Below are 17,957 nucleotides of genomic sequence, written 5' to 3'. Positions count from 1 at the left end.
GGACTTGCCTAGTTAAAGGTTAAATAAAATATATAAAATAAAGTTTAAAAGTTCATATTCATATCCAAATAATGTTGTCTCATCCTATACTCGTATTTGTGGCCAAAGAACACATTTGAGAAACGTTTTTTTCTTCTCCAAAACCACCTCAAACAAACCGTTTCAAAAATGATTGCCATTTCCTCCTGAGGAGCTGGCCAATCAGCGGTCTACTTGCGTGAACGTTTTAAAGACTGGTATACTCCCACACCATTCGAACATAGAAAAGCTGTTTGTTTTTTTAAAATATACTTAATTCCAGGAAAACTAAATCAATCATATTGTAGTTAATTATTGGCCATAAACCTGGAAACACTTGACAGTTACTTTAAACACAGTTGACCAACAGCAGGGGATGAAGTAATATCACAAGTAATTGTGTAACAGCGGACACACTACGGCATTAGCTACATTGTCATTAATTGCAAAACTCGAATGACAGGGTTGAACCGAGGATACACCAGGACTCAAAACAGAAAGTCATGAGGATCACGGAAAAGCCACAACTTTGTTTTAAAAGCCTTCAGTTGTGATATTCAAGAGAACAGGCTACATTTTGCACGCCTTCCGACTCGCGATGCCCGGGTGTTTGAGCTAATGCGCAGAAGCACCACAACGTGTTTTCAGGAAAAAGGTCACGAACTCTGACCCTGCCTGGAGCAGGAGCAAAAGACAGAAAAATAACATTAAATTATTACCTATACAACAGCGTACAACAAGCAGAGCAGGTAAGACAACTGGATTGTGCGCGAAAGCTGCCATGAAAAAACACGTCATGCATCACATAATGAAGAATACATTTGCCAAGCCAGCAGCCCGAGGGGAAGCTGCCGTTAGCTAACGTTGCTAGTTCGTAGACTTTGCTAATGATTCCGGACCAAGAGTGCACCAAAACCGGCAAGTAATGAGATATCAAAACCATACGGATACTCGGTGTTATTTGGCACTAAACGACAGAGTGTAGTTAGCTAACTCAAACAAATCGATATTCGTGTGCCAGTTATTAGATGAAACGTGTATGCTAGCAAGCGGGCTAGATGTGAATCCTGTACGAGAATGCTAACTAAAATTACCTAGCGCGAAGAAAATTGGTTCGATTTCCGGAGCTGATGTTTAAATATGAACACCTAGCTAAATGTTCGTTTGTATTGGACCAACAACAATTTGAAACGGTTCTAAATTGATTTTCAATTGCTAGCTAACGTTACATTTGTGTGTTCTTATTCCTTGTTGTCAACCGCGAAGTCCCGCCACTCGCTGGCTGCGTTTTTGTATGGGCCTTGAACCCTAGCGTGCTTTAACCCTTCAATGTTGACCTTTCACCTACAGGAAAAGAAATACCTTTATCTTCCGTATCGATTTGAAATAGTTAGCTACTAGACCAGTGCGTGTTTATGTTGTACTTACAACCGTCGATATTAATGTAAGGCTAGTTAACTAACTACATTTTGTGTGATATTTCTCAGCTTGGTGAAGACGGCCACAATTGCAGATAACAAGCATGCTAGGCCGTGCAATTCTACCACGGTGTGCCCCATAGTTAGCTAGTCAGCTAGCATGCACATTCCGAGTTGATCAACCCCTAACGTCGTTACTCTCACGAAGTTAAGTCAAAACAAAATGAGTCTGTACTACATTGACTAACCCTCCTGTTTTCTCACGTTAGTAGCAATTAACGACCTGGCAGGGGCGGTTCAGGGGGGGGGGGGGGGGGGGCAGTTCCCCTGTGACAAACATTTTGGACTCCCTTGTGGCCCCCCTAAATGTGGAGTATGAAATAATTTTTACATAACACATTTTTGCTATCGTTCTTTTTTTCATCCGTTATTAGAGAGTGGCAACGCGGAACACTAATGATTATGAACATGGTCTTTTGCCTGCTAATACCTGCAATGCAGTGAAGAAAACGATGACAACAATAACGTCTAATGTAACTGGCCCCTCTAATAGTACAACTGGCCCCAGCTTGGCCCCCCCAGTTGAAATGGTCTAGAACCGCCAGTGGGACCTGGGCAGGCATTTCAAAAACATATTGCTTGCTAGCTGGTAAAACTGACCCATATTCACTAACAAATGTAACGTTCGTTATTGTTGTTGGCAGGGCAAACCCGATTTGGTGATTTATGTTATGATCAAAATAAATCGCAGCAGGTTTTTGGACTCGTTTTACCGGATTAAGTAGAATGCCATTGGAAATGAATGTTGAAAGTTCAATGTATAGATCTAAAATTTAAGTTGACAAGACATTTTGATAAATATCCTAATGTCAAAACGCAGTTTGTGTCCAAATCTATGACCAATATACAGAAACAGATTTCATGATTAGTTTTCAGAATATCAATCTACACATGTGACACAATAGTAACAATATTACTTGTATTTGTTTTATTTAAAACGAGCACCTTATTAACTGCACATACACCAAAAACCCAGTTTTGACAAGTGGCAATAAATCACTCAGATATGTGCTGTTGAAACTACCACAACTTTTAAAAAAACATACGGAAACTGGAGATTTTTTTTTTTACATCAACTGGTTAGAGGACAACCTTCAGAACACAGTCATCTACATTTTGTAATTTCGCTTTTTTTATTAAAGTGGGTCGCCAACGCGGTAGGCTAAGTGTAACGCAACACTTCTTTTGTTAATTCATCGATATTAATCCATTGATATGAGGTTGAAATCAATAGGACAGGGGGCAAATGTTTGGGGTGTAGCACAGTTTAAACTAACACTATTCAAAGGCCACACGGAAACTTGGAATAACATCTACATGGTTGTTTAGAGGAGACCTTTAGGAGGCTTATCTATACTGAACAAAATTTTTACTGCAACAATTAAGATTTTACTGAGTTACAGTTCATATAAGGAAATCAGTCAATTGAAATAAATTCATTAGGCCCTCATCTATGGATTTCACATGACTGATATGCATCTGTTGGTCAGAGATACCTTTAAAAAATAGGTAGGGGTGTGGATCAGAAAACCACTCAGTATCTATCTGACCACCATTTTCCTCATGCAGCGCGACCCATTTTCTTCCCTTAGAGTTCATCAGACTGTTGATTGTGGCCTGTAGAATGTTGTCCCACTCCTCTTCAATGGCTGTGCGAAGTTGCTGGATATTGGCGAGAACTGGAACACACTGGTGTACACGTCGATCCAGAGCACCAAACTGGCTCAATGGTATGCAGGCCATGGAAGAACTGGGACATTTTCAGCTTCCAGGAATTGTGTACAGATCCTTGCGACATTATCATACTGAAACATGAGGTGATGGAGGCGGATGAATTGCACAAAAATAGGCCTCAGGATCTCGTCACAGTATCTCTGTTCATATCAATTGTCATTGATAAAATGCAATTGTGTTTGTTGTCCGTAGCTTATGCCTGCCCATTCCATAACCCCACCATGGGGCACTCTGTTCAAAATGTTGGCATCAGTAAACTGCTCTCCCACACAATGCCATACACATGGTCTGCGGTTGTGAGGCCGGTTGGACATACTGCCAAATTCTCTAAAACGATGTTGGAGGCAGCTTATGGTAAAGGAATGAATATTAAATTCTCTGGCAACAGCTCTTGGTGGACATTCCTGCAGTCAGCATGCCACTTGCACAGTCCCTCAAAACTTGAGACATCTGTGGCATTGTGTTGTGACAAAACTACACATTTTAGAGTGGCTTTATTTTCCCCAGCACAAGGTGCACCTGTGTAATGATAATGCTGTTTAATCAGCTTCTCAAAATGCTACACCTCTCAGGTGGATTGATTATCTTGGCAAATGAGAAATGCTCACTAAACGTGACGGAAACAAATTTGTGCACAACATTTGAGAGAAATAAGCTTTTTGTGCATATGGAACATATCCATACAGAAAAATAACCCCAAACTCAACTCTGTTTTACTCCCGTCACGGTGGAAAACCTTCAGGTCTCTCTTGGTACGCACTCCAATAGCATCTTTCGCACTAGTTCACTGGGCATTATCCCACTGCACCAAAGTTGGCAACCAACTTTAAGGTGCATTACTGCCACCAACTGTAGTGTGTGGATCTTGTTCATCTTTCAATCACCATCTTTCAATTTGACATTAGGATGCTTGTAAAAACCAATGAGTCGATGGGAGAGGCAGGACTTGCAGCACATCAAGCGTCTAAAATAGAACCTGGCTATAGAGACTGGCTACTCAGGCGACTGTTCACACGTGTATAGGGCTGTTACAGTGACCCTATTACCGCCACACTAGCGGTCAAGAGTCATGACTGCAGTCGAATTCCACATGCTCAAGCTTTGATGCTCATTAGCAGCCTACAAAACTTGCTAACTGCCTGGTCCTCAGCACTCTATTGTCCCGCTAATCACTCTGAAAGCAATGCAAATGTTAACTAATTTCACACATATATTATTTAGTATATGTAAAGACAAGCTCTGATGCTTGTTGCATCTGGCAGGGCTTGAAAACTATTACGGACTACAAAGGGAAGCCCAGACGCAAGCTGCCCAGTGACGCGAGCCTACCAGACGAGCTAAATGCCTTTTATGCTCGCTTCGAGGCAAGCAACACTGAAGCATGAACGAGAGCACCAGCTGTTCTGGATGACTGTGTGATAACGCTCTCGGTAGACGATGTGAACGAAACCTTTAAACAGGTCAACATTCACAAAGCCGCTGGGCCAGACGGATTACCAGGACGTGTACTCAAAGCATGCGCGGACCAACTGGCAAGTGTCTTCACTGACATTTTCAACCTCTCCCTGACCGAGTCTGTAATACCTACATGTTTCATGCAGACCACCATAGTCCCTGTGCCCAAGGAAGCGAAGGTAACCTGTCTAAATGATTACTAGCCCCGTGGCACTCACGTTGGTAGCCATGAAGTGCTTTGAAAGGCTGGTCATGGCTCAGATCAACACCATTCTCCTGGACACCCTAGACCCACTCCAATTCGCATACCGCCCCAACAGATCCACAGATGACTCAATCTCAATCGCACTCCACACTGCCCTTTCTCACCTGGACAAAAGGAACACCTATGTGAGAATGCTGTTCATTGATTACAGCTCAGCGTTCAACACCATAGTGCCCATGAAGCTCATCACTAAGCTAAGAACTCTGGGACTAAACACCTCCCTCTGCAACTGGATCCTGGACTTCCTGACGGGCTGCCCCAGGTGGTAAGAGTAGGCAACAACACGTCTGCCACGCTGATCCTTAACCTCTCAAGGGTAGGTGGCACCAAATCGTCCCACCTACGTAACAGCCAGTGTAATCCCGTGGCGCGTTATTCAAAAACCTCAAATGCAAAAACTTCAATTTTTCAAACATATGACTATTTTACACCATTTTAAAGACAAGACTCTCGTTAATCTAACCACACTGTCCGATTTCAAAAAGGCTTTACAACGAAAACAAAACATTAGATTATGTCTGCAGAGTACCCAGCCAGAAATAATCAGACACCCATTTTTCAAGCTAGCATATAATGTCACATAAACCCAAACCACAGCTAAATGCAGCACTAACCTTTGATGATCTTCATCAGATGACAACCCTAGGACATTATGTTATACAATACATGCATGTTTTGTTCAATCAAGTTCATATTTATATCAAAAACCAGCTTTTTACATTAGCATGTGACTAGCATTCCTACCGAACACTGCCGGTGAATTTACTAAATTACTCACGATAAACGTTCACAAAAAGCATAACAATTATTTAAAGAATTATAGATACAGAACTCCTCTATGCACTCGATATGTCCGATTTTAAAATAGCTTTTCGGTGAAAGCACATTTTGCAATATTCTCAGTAGATAGCCCGGCATCACAGGGCTAGCTATTTAGACACCCAGCAAGTTTAGCACTCACCAAAGTCAGATTTACTATAAGAAAAATGTTATTACCTTTGCTGTCTTCATCAGAATGCACTCCCAGGACTTCTACTTCAATAACAAATGTTGGTTTGGTTCAAAATAATCCATAGTTATATCCAAACAGCGGCATTTTGTTCGTGCGTTCAAGACACTATCCGAAAGGGTACATAAGGGTGACGAGCATGGCGCAATTCGTGACAAAAAAAATCTAAATATTCCATTACCGTACTTCGAAGCATGTCAACCGCTGTTTAAAATACATTTTTATGCCATTTTTTCTCAAAAAAGCGATAATATTCCGACCGGGAATCTGCGTTTAGGTAAACAGACGAAAGAAAATAAAGCATGGGGTCGCCTCGGGCACGCGCCTAAGCCCATAGTACTCTGATCGTCCACTTGCCAAAAGCGATAATGTGTTTCAGCCAGAGGCTGCCTCGATATCGTTCAGCTTTTTCCCGGGCTCTGAGAGCCTATGGGAGCCGTAGGAAGTGTCACGTTAGAGCAAAGATCCTCAGTCTTCAATAAAAAGAACCAAGATGAAACACAACTTGTCAGACAGGCCACTTCCTGCATGGAATCTTCTCAGGTTTTGGCCTGCCATTTGAGTTCTGTTATACTCACAGACACCATTCAAACAGTTTTAGAAACTTTAGGGTGTTTTCTATCCAAAGCCAATAATTATATGCATATTCTAGTTACTGGGCAGGAGTAGTAACCAGATTAAATCGGGTACGTTTTTTTATCCGGCCGTGTCAATACTGCCCCCTAGCCCTAACAGGTTAACACAGGGGCCCCTCAGGGGTGTGTACTTAGTCCCCTCCTGTATTCCCTGTTCACCCACGACTGTGTGGCCAAACTCGACTCCAACACCATCATTAAGTTTGCTAATGACACAACAGTGTCAATGATCACCGACAACGATGAGATGGCCTGTAGGGAGGAGGTCAGAGAACTGGCAGTGTGGTACCAGGACAACAACCTCTTCCTCAGTGTGATCAAGACAAAGGAGCTGATCGTAGACTACAGGAAAAGGCGGGCCGAACAGGCCCCCAAAAATCCACTTATAAGGACGGGACTGTAGTGCAGCGGGTCGAGAGTTTAAAGTTCCTTGGTGTCCACCAACGAACTATCGTGGTCCAAACATCACAAAACAGTCATGAAGAGGGCATGACAAAAACTTTTCCCCCTCAAGAGACTGAAAAGATTTGGCATGGGTCCCCAGATCTTCAAAAGTTTCTACAGCTGCACCATCGAGAGCATCCTGACCGGTTGCATCATCGCCTAGTATGGCAACTGCTCGGCATCTGCCCATAAGGCGCTACAGTGAGTAGTGCGAACGGCCCAGCACATCACTGGGGCCCATAAAATTGTCAGAGATTCCAGTCACCGACGTTATAGACTGTTTTCTCTGCTACCGCACAGCAAGCGGTACCGGAGCTCCAAGTCTATGACCAAAAGGCTCCTCAACAGCTTCTACCCCCCAAGCCACAAGACTGCTGAACAATAAATGAAATCACCACCGGACAATTTACATTGAATACCCCTGCACATTGACTCGGTACTGGTGCCCCTGGTATACTGGTATATAGCCTCGTTATTGTTATTACTTTTTATTTTAGTCTGCTTGGAAAGTATTTTTCTTGAATATTAAATAAATACTCTTCTTGAACTGCACTGTTGGTTAAGGGCTTAAGGGCTTGTAAGTAAGCATTTTTCACGGTAAAGTCTACAGTTGTTGTATTCGGCGCATGTGACAAATAAAGTTTGATTTGAAGTTAAGAATAGTCTGATGGGTGACAATATTAGCCTATCAGTTGTGAATGATGCCCAGTGTGTGCAGAAAGGCAAGAAACAGCGCATGCCTTTTTTTTTACAACTTTTCCCAATCATAGTCGCACACCTCATGTAGCCTAGCCCATAGACCTATATGCTAATAAGGTTTGTGTCACAACTAAAGTGGCCAAATAACTTCTTTAAAATTAAGCACATTTTATTTGCTTTACAACTGGTGTAGAGCCTAACTGGCATGCAATTTGGGGAAGATCATTTTTACCGCAAATTCACCTTTATAATAAAGCATTCCATGCATAATCGCATTTGCGGTCACTTTTAAGAAAAGTGTGTACTGCCGTGTGCGCATTGCTGCTCTTATAATGTGAAGAAATGGCCTAATAGTTTATCAACATTAAGCTAAACGTTCTGATCTGTTTGTTAGCCTCATTGCTTTTAAAGTTGTTTTGATGCGAGTGGTTGTATTTTGGGATCGATCGCATCCCACAACTGTCCCAGAGTATGTTTGGAGTATTTATTTCTTGCATAGAAAGACAAGTTGACCAATAGAGTAGGTCAACTTTTGTACTATGGGGGACAGTAGATTTTTTTTTTAAATGTACCTTTATTTAACCGTGGCAAGTCAGTTTAGAACAAATTCTTATTTTCAATGACGGCCTAGGAACAGTGGGTTAACTGCCTTGTTCAGGGGCAGAAGAACAGATTTCGGGGATTCAATCTTGCAACCTTTCGGTTACAAGTCCAACGCTCTAACCACTAGGCTACTGCTTTTGCTGTTCGTTAGGCCTACTCGTCTTGTTGGCTGACAAAGTAAATGTGGACAGTTCTAACATCTTCAATATGCACCTCGGAATTCGATAAGAAGGACGCACGCAGTTGCGTCCCTGATGTGTCTGTCTTCACTTGTAGCCTACTTTGGAACTGAGATGCCTGTGAGAAGGACCCGATCACGTGACGGGCATTGGCTAATCAAAATTGAGATATCTAAGAGGTGCTTGGGAGCACGGTGATTGGCAGCCGGGCTAAGGGAATTATAATTATTATATTCAGCCCAAGGGCACAACGGCCACTTTCACTGCAAAAGGCATGGATTTTTTTTAGGGGGCATTACGGCCACACAAAGGGGATTTGTATCTACTGTAGCCCACAGCCATATGGCATAGCCAGGTCAGGGCCTAACATAAGCGCAACTCACAGTATGCTATTCTGTTCTTCTGAAATGGACTACATTTTCTTCATATCATGTTTCTTTAGACCTGTCTAAAATAAATAATGGATTTATTGTGATGGTATAGGCTATATTACATGGATTTATTAGACTTTTTAAAATGTAGATGTTCAAAAGGTCCGCATCAGTGGCTTGTAGCTTTTGTGTGGAAGCCAAGAGCTGCTTAACATGTTTGTTAATTAAAGGTAAGTCACCGTGAGACCAGCAGTTATTATTAGCTTGACAATTACAGGCTGACAATTTCATGACCGTCACAGTCCTACGCGCGTGAGCAGTTTGGATGAAATGATTGAATAACATTTATTTTGCAACATTCGTGTACGCTACGTGGCCGGTTTGGTCAGCATGTAAGTCCTGTGCACCCCAGCGTGTGACAAAATCAACGGTACAACACCAAAGATATTGATATTTTTTTAAGTATCGATCTTACGTTATCTTGATGACTAAACTTTTATTCTAACCAATCTGAAGTAAAATAGGATGTCATTCCACAAAATTTTATTGAGTGAAAATGCAAGTTTGTGTAAGGTAGTAACACAAACTGTCCACATTAGGGAAATTAGCGCAATCTAAAATACGTTTTTGGGCAAAATAATTCAACATGTCAATTAAGATGAAAGTATATGTTGCCCAATCACAAACCATTGCAACAATGACATGTTTTTCTCACTAATTTAACCATTTCGATAGTTTAAAAATGCTCTCAAACAATATTTTACCGGGCGCTCTAAACTAGAGCCTCCATAGTGTCTGTGCAGCAGCCTGAACATTTGACGTCCATAATTATGGTATGTAAGAATGTAGGCCTATGTTTGTCCTCTCATTGTATAGACCTGTTACTGGCCAATCCTCATGGCCTAGTACTAAATATATTGTGTCTATTTCAGAGAAAAAAAGTTTTTCTTTCATGTTTTGCTATGATATTAATAAGCCCATTTGCTACACATCTCTGAGAACTTGTTCAGCTGCAAATATGTTTATCATCGATTTTCAATGCATACCCAGTAACTGTGAAACATTCCTTCCTTCCTACACAGTTTGATGTGCCTCCTGGGGCTTTGATGTGAGCAGCAGCAGAAGGAAGCAGAATCAGCGTCATGGACGGACAGACTCAGAGGATTCAGCTGGTGTCAGCTGATGGTGGCATGATGGGACACCGTATCCAGGTAATGTAACGGACAGGCCATTTCCTGCCCTGAGACATGGCTGTGACCTCCACGTCTCAGGTTATCCCTTACCCCTAAACTATTGGTCAAGGCTATTATTAGTCAACATCCGCATGACCTAGTACCTTCATATGACTTCAAGGTTAGACAATAGCAGAACGTACAGCATCAGGGTTAGATTCCAGTGGAAAGGTATGGGACAGGACACTATTAACAGAATACTGTTCGTCAGCATTTGATTACACCAAATGGAGCATATTGGCTTCAGACAGTATACTAACCCAACATAATTTGGCTGAAGTATTTCTGTTATTCTCATTTAAGTTGACTTGATTATTCTCCTTTCCTTCCAGATTGTGACAGACCAGTCCACGGGCCAGAAGATCCAGATCGTCACTGCATTGGAGCAGGGTTCTGGTGGGAAGCAGCAGTTTATCCTGGCTAACGCAGACTACTCCACGGCAGGCAAGGTAATCCTAGCCAAACAAGAGGCCTCGTCCCCTGGCAAGGTGATCCTGGCGGCCCCTGACGGTTCAGGGGTCAACCAGCTGCTGTTTGCCTCCCCTGACCTGGCTGGCCAGCAGATCCAGGTAGAGGCCTCGGCCTGCACCACCAATATTCTAGTCTCTTACTACCTTCTATTCAGAATATTGCTATCCACAAAATTCTGGTTCCCCTAGCACAGATTAAAGCTACGATCTCTGAGTTTTTCAGCAAAACAGCCGCCGGCCATTTGTTTTGGTATACAGCTGAGGGATGGGGTTAGGGAAATGTAACCCCTCTCAAATTCATATTAGACAGCGCTCTATATGCAAGCATTGACAGTCCATTTAGTCCAGTACTATGCTTAATCTGTGAGGGAAACAGGCCCCTAGATCTTTGTATCTTTGACATCTGTTATGAATGCCTCTTTTGCTTTTTGTGTGCGTTGTATTTCCAGTTTGTGACGGAAGGGTCAGACCAGGCCCTTTCCAAGCCCGTGGTGGAGTACTGTGTGGTGTGTGGAGACAAGGCCTCAGGTAGGAATGAAATGCACTTGAACTGGTCTGACCCTTCTTGAACCCTCTCTTCTCATTGTGTGACTGACCCCGTCGTCGTCATCCCCCCCCCCCCTCTCCTTGCCCAGGTCGTCACTATGGGGCAGTGAGCTGTGAGGGCTGTAAGGGTTTCTTCAAGCGCAGCATCAGGAAGAACCTGGTTTATACATGCAGGGGGTCCGGAGAGTGTGTCATCAACAAGCACCACAGGAACCGCTGCCAGTACTGCAGACTTCAGCGCTGCATGATCCTGGGAATGAAACAGGACTGTGAGTATCTGCCCCAATCACTTACTGACGTTCACATAGGTATATAATGTTAAACAAACATGCTTCTCTAACATGTCATTTAAGAAATGGTGTCAGTTTGTCAGCATCTGCAATGTTCCACAATGCCCTGTGTTGCTTACTAGTCAGTATGTTTGAGGGGATCCGTTTGAGCAAAGTGGAGGTATTGATCACATAAAGGCTGTTTACACAGCCACTCTAAGTACCCGAATCATTTAATTTATATATTCCAATATTTCTTTTTGACTGTCAACATAGTAGCACACAGATGCAATGATAAATTCCTGTCACTTTTAGATTTTGGGATGGTTGTCATGATAAAGGCATGTCGTGCAAAAAAGACACTTCCGAGCAATTATATTTCGATCTGAGCGTTCAGGCAGAGGTCGCATATGGAGGAACGCTTTTGTATCAGGATTCAGATCTACTAAAGCCTTGTTCACATTGGCAGTTTGAAGTGACTCAAAACATTTATTTTCTATATCTGATTAAAATCTGTTATTTTTCCTGCGGTCTGAACAGCCAAAAAGCACATAGAATTAGATATTTCAAGCCACATTTCAAACCACATTTGTAGGTGGTTTGAAATCGGATACAAATCAGATTCCTGGCCACGCAACTTGTCTGAACAGTGAAATCTGATTTATTTGGCATATCTCATTGCTTCCTAGCTACGCTGTTGACAGTTTTGACAAAAACATGTGGTAGTTAACTAGGGTGTTAATTGTTTACAAACAAATTAGTGAATGTGCTAGAAAGCTAAACAGCTGGGCCTACCTAGCTAGCTAGTTGACTGCTGTGGCTAGCCAAAAAGGACTTGTTTTGAAAGTTGGATCATCTTATCCTTTGAAACTTTAAAAGCGTTCTTACACTATGATTTTTAACATTCAAAGCAACTGGGAAATGTCCATGACTGGCATTGTTGTCACCTTAGCTTGATCCATAACTTCTGAGTGATAGGAAGCACGAGCACCACCACCAATCAGCCTACACCACTGCGCACACATCCGTTGTTGCTATGACAACCAGCGTAGACATGTCAGCAAATGACTGCTGTCTGAACACACCCACATCCTATTTGGTCACTTGTAACTTGCTGTTTGGACAGTCAGTATTCCAAAATTGATTTGAAAAACAAAACTTATTTGAGCATTATGGCCTGCAGTGTGAACAAAGCTTTAGACTATTTTTACACAGGCAGCCCAATTTTGACCAATCAGATGTTTTGCCAATAATTGGGCAAAAGATCAGAATTGAGCTGCCTGTGTAAACGCAGCCATATGGAGGTGGTATGAATTGTAAATCAAAAGATCAGATTCCATGTGTTTTTTGCTGTTTACACATTAGGAAAATATCAAATATGCAAATGAATTGACGAAAGATCTGAATTTAGCTGCCTGTGTAAACACAGCCATAATGAGTAGTTATTTGGGATGGAAGGTGATTTGTAAATCACTGGTTCTGTGTAGTCCGACTGCAATGTAGTCGATCACAAAATGCACATAAGCATGGCGGATTAAAGTTAACTGTTCTCTTCTTCTCTCTCAGCCGTTCAGTGTGAGAGGAAGCCGGTGGAGGTATCCAGAGAGAAGTCTATCAATTGTGCTGCGTCTACGGAGAAGATCTACATCAGGAAGAACCTGTGTAGTCCTCTGGCTGCCACGCCCACCTTCGTCACCGACAAGGAAACCGCCAGGTACTACAAGGAGACAGCCAGGTACTGCAGCTGGCTTAAGGGCCCCATCACATTGAGCAACGCAACATAAAATTATAAAACCAACTCTATGTATTTCATTGGGGAAGTTGGTTTGGAGTGGTGGAATATAGGCGCATGAGGTCACACCAAACGCCTGCAAACACAGCCTCAAAAGGCACAGGGTACATACTCCACCGTAAGCTCTGTGTAGGATGCGTTACCAGTGTGTGTGAGCCCTAATTCATTAATTGATGTTACTGATTGGCTGGAGTGGACACACCTGTGTTCCCATGTAGAAATCAGTCCATAGAGTCCACTCAGAGAGAAAGAGGCGAAGCGAGAGGGATAACTGGTCCCAAAATCTGTCTTCGCCAGCAGATGGCTTTTAAATTTTTTCCCACTCACCGAGCAGGGAGTTTTGTATGAAGGTTAGTAAGAGGATTGAATTTGGTTAACAAAAAATATAATTACTTATTTGCTACGTGTGGCTTATTTGATCAAATAGAAGTTCTGTAATGCTTAGGTTGCACTGATATAAGTAGGACACGTGACAACCTGGCAACTTCGGGGGAAAAAGCCACTTTATATCGGAGTTGTTCCTGTTCACGCGTATCTGCCCTCCCGACTACCCTCCATTTTTTTTAAAGACATTTATTTTTGTTGTTAGAGTGGCCACTTGAGTATCTGAGAAGACTAACCACTGTTTCAGCAGTCTCAATCGTTTATAATTGGACCGCCAATTCATCTGCACTGATTGGAAAATACTTCACAGGTGAAAACAATATGGTGGAAGCTCAACATTGGCTGAGTTTACAGGCAGCCCAGTTCTGATATTTTTTTTCATTAATTGGTCTTTTGACTAATCAGATCAGCTCTGAAAAAGATCTGATGTGAACAGATCTGATGTGATTGGTCAAAAGACTTGGTGCCTGTCTAAACGCATCCAATATAGGCTAGCTTTCAACCTTTTTTCCAGATAAGTGTAATTGAAGAAGATGGTTAGGGTAAACGGAATGACTGTATAGCCATTTGGCTGCGTTTATACAGGCAGCCCAATTCTGATCTTATTCCACTAACTGGTCTTTTGACCGATCAGCTCTTTTGCCATTAATTGGGCAAAATATCAGAATAAGGCTGCCTGTGTAAACGCAACCTTCGAGATCTCTCTGTGATTAGAAGGTAGAATTGAAGTGTTGTTTGCAGATCAACTAGTTTGCTGGAGTCGAGCATGCTCCTCAACATCCAGCAGCCGTTCCCCAAGCTGGAGAACACCATCCTGCTCCCGACATCCCCTGAATCGGTTAGTAACTGCAGCACACATGGGGGGGCACAATATACAAATTAATTTAATTTCATAGTTGGCTCACCTGCTAAAATCATCTTTTTGAGTGTTTAAAAAAAAGCAAAACATGTAAATCATTTTTTTAAGTACACATGCAAAGCATACATACTACATTTAACTTTTTGGCTCTGTGGTATGTAACCCCCCCCCCCCCCCCCCCCCATTGCCTTCAGAAATGATTCATACCCCTTGACTTATTCCACATTTTGTTGGGTTACAGCTTCAATTCTAAATGGGTAAAATAGATTTGAGATATTTCTGTATTTCATTTTCAATAAATTTGCTAAACTGTTTAAAAACATATTTTCACTTTGTTATTATGGGGTATTGTGTGTAGATAAAATATCTATGTAATCCATTTTGAATTCAGGCTGTAACACAACAAAATGTGGAATAAGTCAAGGGGTATGAATACTTTCTGGAGGCACACTATAAGTGAAGACCATCTCTTCCAGGGCAATAGCAGACACCGTATTTATACTCAGCCGAGGGCTGGAAGAATCATGTCCAAACCAATTTAGGATTGGACAAAATGCTGGTGCATAGAAATACTATTTTAAAGTTCGGTATGGGTAGTCTTCCTACATCTTTCCCTCTTTAATTGTTAATTTTATCCGGGAAACTGCAGTTTTATTGAAACCGCACTGGATTTGTTCCCGATAGCCAGAAAGGAAACAAAGCATTGAACTACAGAAATTCAGCCTTCACAATATATTCATTTTTACAATAGATATTCTGCCGCTTAAAGAAACTGGGATGTTAGTCTGTGATGAGGTCTGATTGAATCGATTTGAGCATCCTGTTAAAGTTTCAGGCAATGCTTTAATCTAAGGAAGGAAATATATCTATTCACAAATATTTAAAATGGGGAAACGATTGGGACTCCAAAAGTAGAGGTTTCCATTATTAATAGTGGTGCTGATTCTCCCTTGTGCCTCTCCATAGAATGACCCATGTCAGGGTGACCTGAGCACGCTGGCCAACGTGGTGACATCACTGGCTCACCTGAACAAGGCCCGGGAGATGAACGACATTACAGACGGCAATGACCTAATGGGTGTGGATGACACCCTTAGCAACGGAGACGGCTCAATGACGGATCTCCAAGGAGACGAACAGACCGCCAGTGACATTACGCGGTGAGGAGATTTCTTATACAGGATTTTAAAGCTACTTTCTGGAATTTGTTTTATGCAGAATGCCATCCCTGCCACTTGTTTTGGTATACATTTGAGGGATAGGGCTAGGGACGTACAGCCCCTCTGAAATCCATAGACAGTTCTCTACATACTTAGACTGACAGTCCATAATACCCACATGATAGTTTAAGACTTTTTGTAGCTAGACAAAATGTATTTCACCATTGAACGAATTCTCAGATCCCAGATTGTATCTATTTTTAACCCCCTGGAGTCGATTAAATCGAAGTTACATAACAACAAAAAAGTCAGTTTACGTTAAAGATGTTTTTTTGAATTGGCTGCATCTCAAATCTATCGTATCCACCAGTGTCGCACTTCCACATCTGCAGTGAAAGTTGGCAGAGCTAGAGTGGTGTTTGTCAGACCATGATACATCCCTAAAATCGGTCTTCTCACGTAAATGTCTGCAGTGTCTGTATGGTTTGCCCTACGGGGGAGACTCACGAACACGATGGTGTTCTCCGTTTTGCTCTACGAGGAGACTCGTCCGAAGTCGGTACCGTTGATGTGCCAACTTCTGTTTGGTACTGTCTGAACCGTTTGGGTTATAAACTAATGGGACCCCACTGTGGAAAGGGGAGATTCTCACAAACACAATGGTGCTCTGTTTTGCTCTAGAACCACCACAAGTGTTACTGGACTCGTCTGAAGGTACTGGTTTTTAAAAAAACGAATGGAAGTATGAAGGTAGTTTTGTGCCTACTCAAGAAAGGGGTTCAATATGTATAATAAAATAAATTATACAAAATGTTTTTTGTTTATTTTGTTTTTTCATCTCCTAGATTTAAGACGGACACTTCAAAACCTTGTTTCTTATTTATTTTCTGACTGTCCTTTTTGCCATTTATGAATGTGGTATTCAATGTGTTTCTATGGGCTTCAGTTGTAAAGGCCAAAATCTACCTAAAATTCAAAATCAAATAGCTAAATTATCCATATTATGACCATCCTAAAACAATTCCATGTCAGCTTAGCATCCCCCCTCCCCCAACATCTTTAAAGAATTTTAATAGGTAAAATGTAATGTGCTTGGATTGACTAACAGCAGTACTGATTTTAGAGCTGATAAATGTTCTGAGTGTATCAGAAGGAACTTAGGGGTTGTGTTTTCTGTATATCATGGGGCTCAAATTGAATTTTTTTTCCAGTCAAGGGCCATGTGGTTCCTGTGTTCCTGCCTCGGGTTAATTAGGTTACGTGCTGGTTAGATATATCCTATCCCAAGGTCTGTCAAGCTTGAAGCTTGTTTTCCTTTCTGCAGTCTATTTCTCTATCATTTCCTGAACCTCAACACTAATAGACATTTTTAGCTCGAAGAAAGTAAAGACAGTATAAGTACTTTTAGAGATGAATACAGTGCCTTCAGAAAGTATTCACACCCCTTGACTTTTTCCACGTTTTGTTGTGTTACAGACTGAATTTAAAATTGATTACATTGAGATTTATTGGTCACTGGCCTACACACAATACCCCATAATGTCAAAGTGTAATTATGTTTAAAAACATTTTTTTTTTTTTTACAATTGAATGAAAAGCTGAAATGTCTTGAGACATAAGTATTCAGCCCCTTTCTTATGGCAGGCTTAAATAACTTCAGGAGTAAAACTGTGCTTAACAAGTCGCATAGTAAGTTGCATGGACTCACTTTGTGTGCAATAATAGTGTTTAACATGATTTTTGAAGGACTACCTCATCTCTATACCCCACTCATACAATATCTGTAGGGTGCCTCAGTCAAACAGTGAATTTCAAACAGATTCAACCACAAAGACAAAGGAGGTTTTCCAATGCCTCGCGAAGAAGGGCATCTATTGGTAGATGGGTAAATTGCACTTTGGATGGTGTCTCAATAAATCCAGTCACCACAAAGATACAGGTGTCCTTCCTAACTCAGTTGCCGGAGAGGCAGGAAACTGCTCAGGGATTCCACCATGAGGCCAATGGTAAAACAATTAGGATTTAATGGCTGTGGTAGGAAAAAACTGAGGATGAATCAACATAGTAACTACAAACTTAATTGACAGAGTGAAAATAAGGAAGCCTGTACAGAATAATTTTGTTTCCAAAACATGCATTCTGTTTGCAATAAGGCACTAAAGTAATACTGCAAAAAATGTGGCAAAGCAATTAACTTTTTGTCCTGAATACAGTGTTATGTTTGGGGCAAATCCAAGACAAGACATTACTGAGTACCACTCTCCATATTTTCAAGCATAGTGTTGTCTGCATCATGTTATGGCTATGCTTGTAATCACTTAGGACTGGGGAGTTTTTCAGGACTAAAAATAAACA

The 17,957-nt window shown here is 41.7% G+C and overlaps 1 protein-coding gene across 7 annotated transcripts in view; it reads left to right on the top strand.

The window, feature by feature from the left end:
• The first annotated feature begins 482 nt into the window (after nucleotides 1-482).
• LOC106573053 (nuclear receptor subfamily 2 group C member 1) overlaps nucleotides 483-17,957 on the top strand; it is a 31,412-nt gene continuing 13,937 nt past the window's right edge. For 2 of the 7 annotated variants that reach the window (XM_014147697.3, XM_014147696.3), the window contains exons 1-8: nucleotides 483-767; nucleotides 9,973-10,101; nucleotides 10,455-10,691; nucleotides 11,042-11,120; nucleotides 11,228-11,407; nucleotides 12,974-13,121; nucleotides 14,325-14,421; nucleotides 15,409-15,602. In XM_014147697.3, coding sequence (XP_014003172.1) covers nucleotides 10,033-10,101; nucleotides 10,455-10,691; nucleotides 11,042-11,120; nucleotides 11,228-11,407; nucleotides 12,974-13,121; nucleotides 14,325-14,421; nucleotides 15,409-15,602 — 1,004 coding nt within the window. In that variant the 5' untranslated portion in view covers nucleotides 483-767; nucleotides 9,973-10,032. Of the gene's footprint in view, nucleotides 768-836; nucleotides 937-9,972; nucleotides 10,102-10,454; nucleotides 10,692-11,041; nucleotides 11,121-11,227; nucleotides 11,408-12,973; nucleotides 13,143-14,324; nucleotides 14,422-15,408; nucleotides 15,603-17,957 lie in introns of those variants that run through there. The other 5 variants (XM_045696854.2, XM_014147693.3, XM_014147699.3 and 2 more) reach the window with 4 other exon arrangements.

The sequence above is a fragment of the Salmo salar genome, chromosome 16 (genome assembly GCF_965601325.2).
Source record: "Salmo salar chromosome 16, fSalSal1, whole genome shotgun sequence".
In the NCBI taxonomy this organism is placed as follows: Eukaryota; Metazoa; Chordata; class Actinopteri; order Salmoniformes; family Salmonidae; genus Salmo; species Salmo salar.
This window is presented reverse-complemented; position numbering and strand designations above follow the sequence as displayed.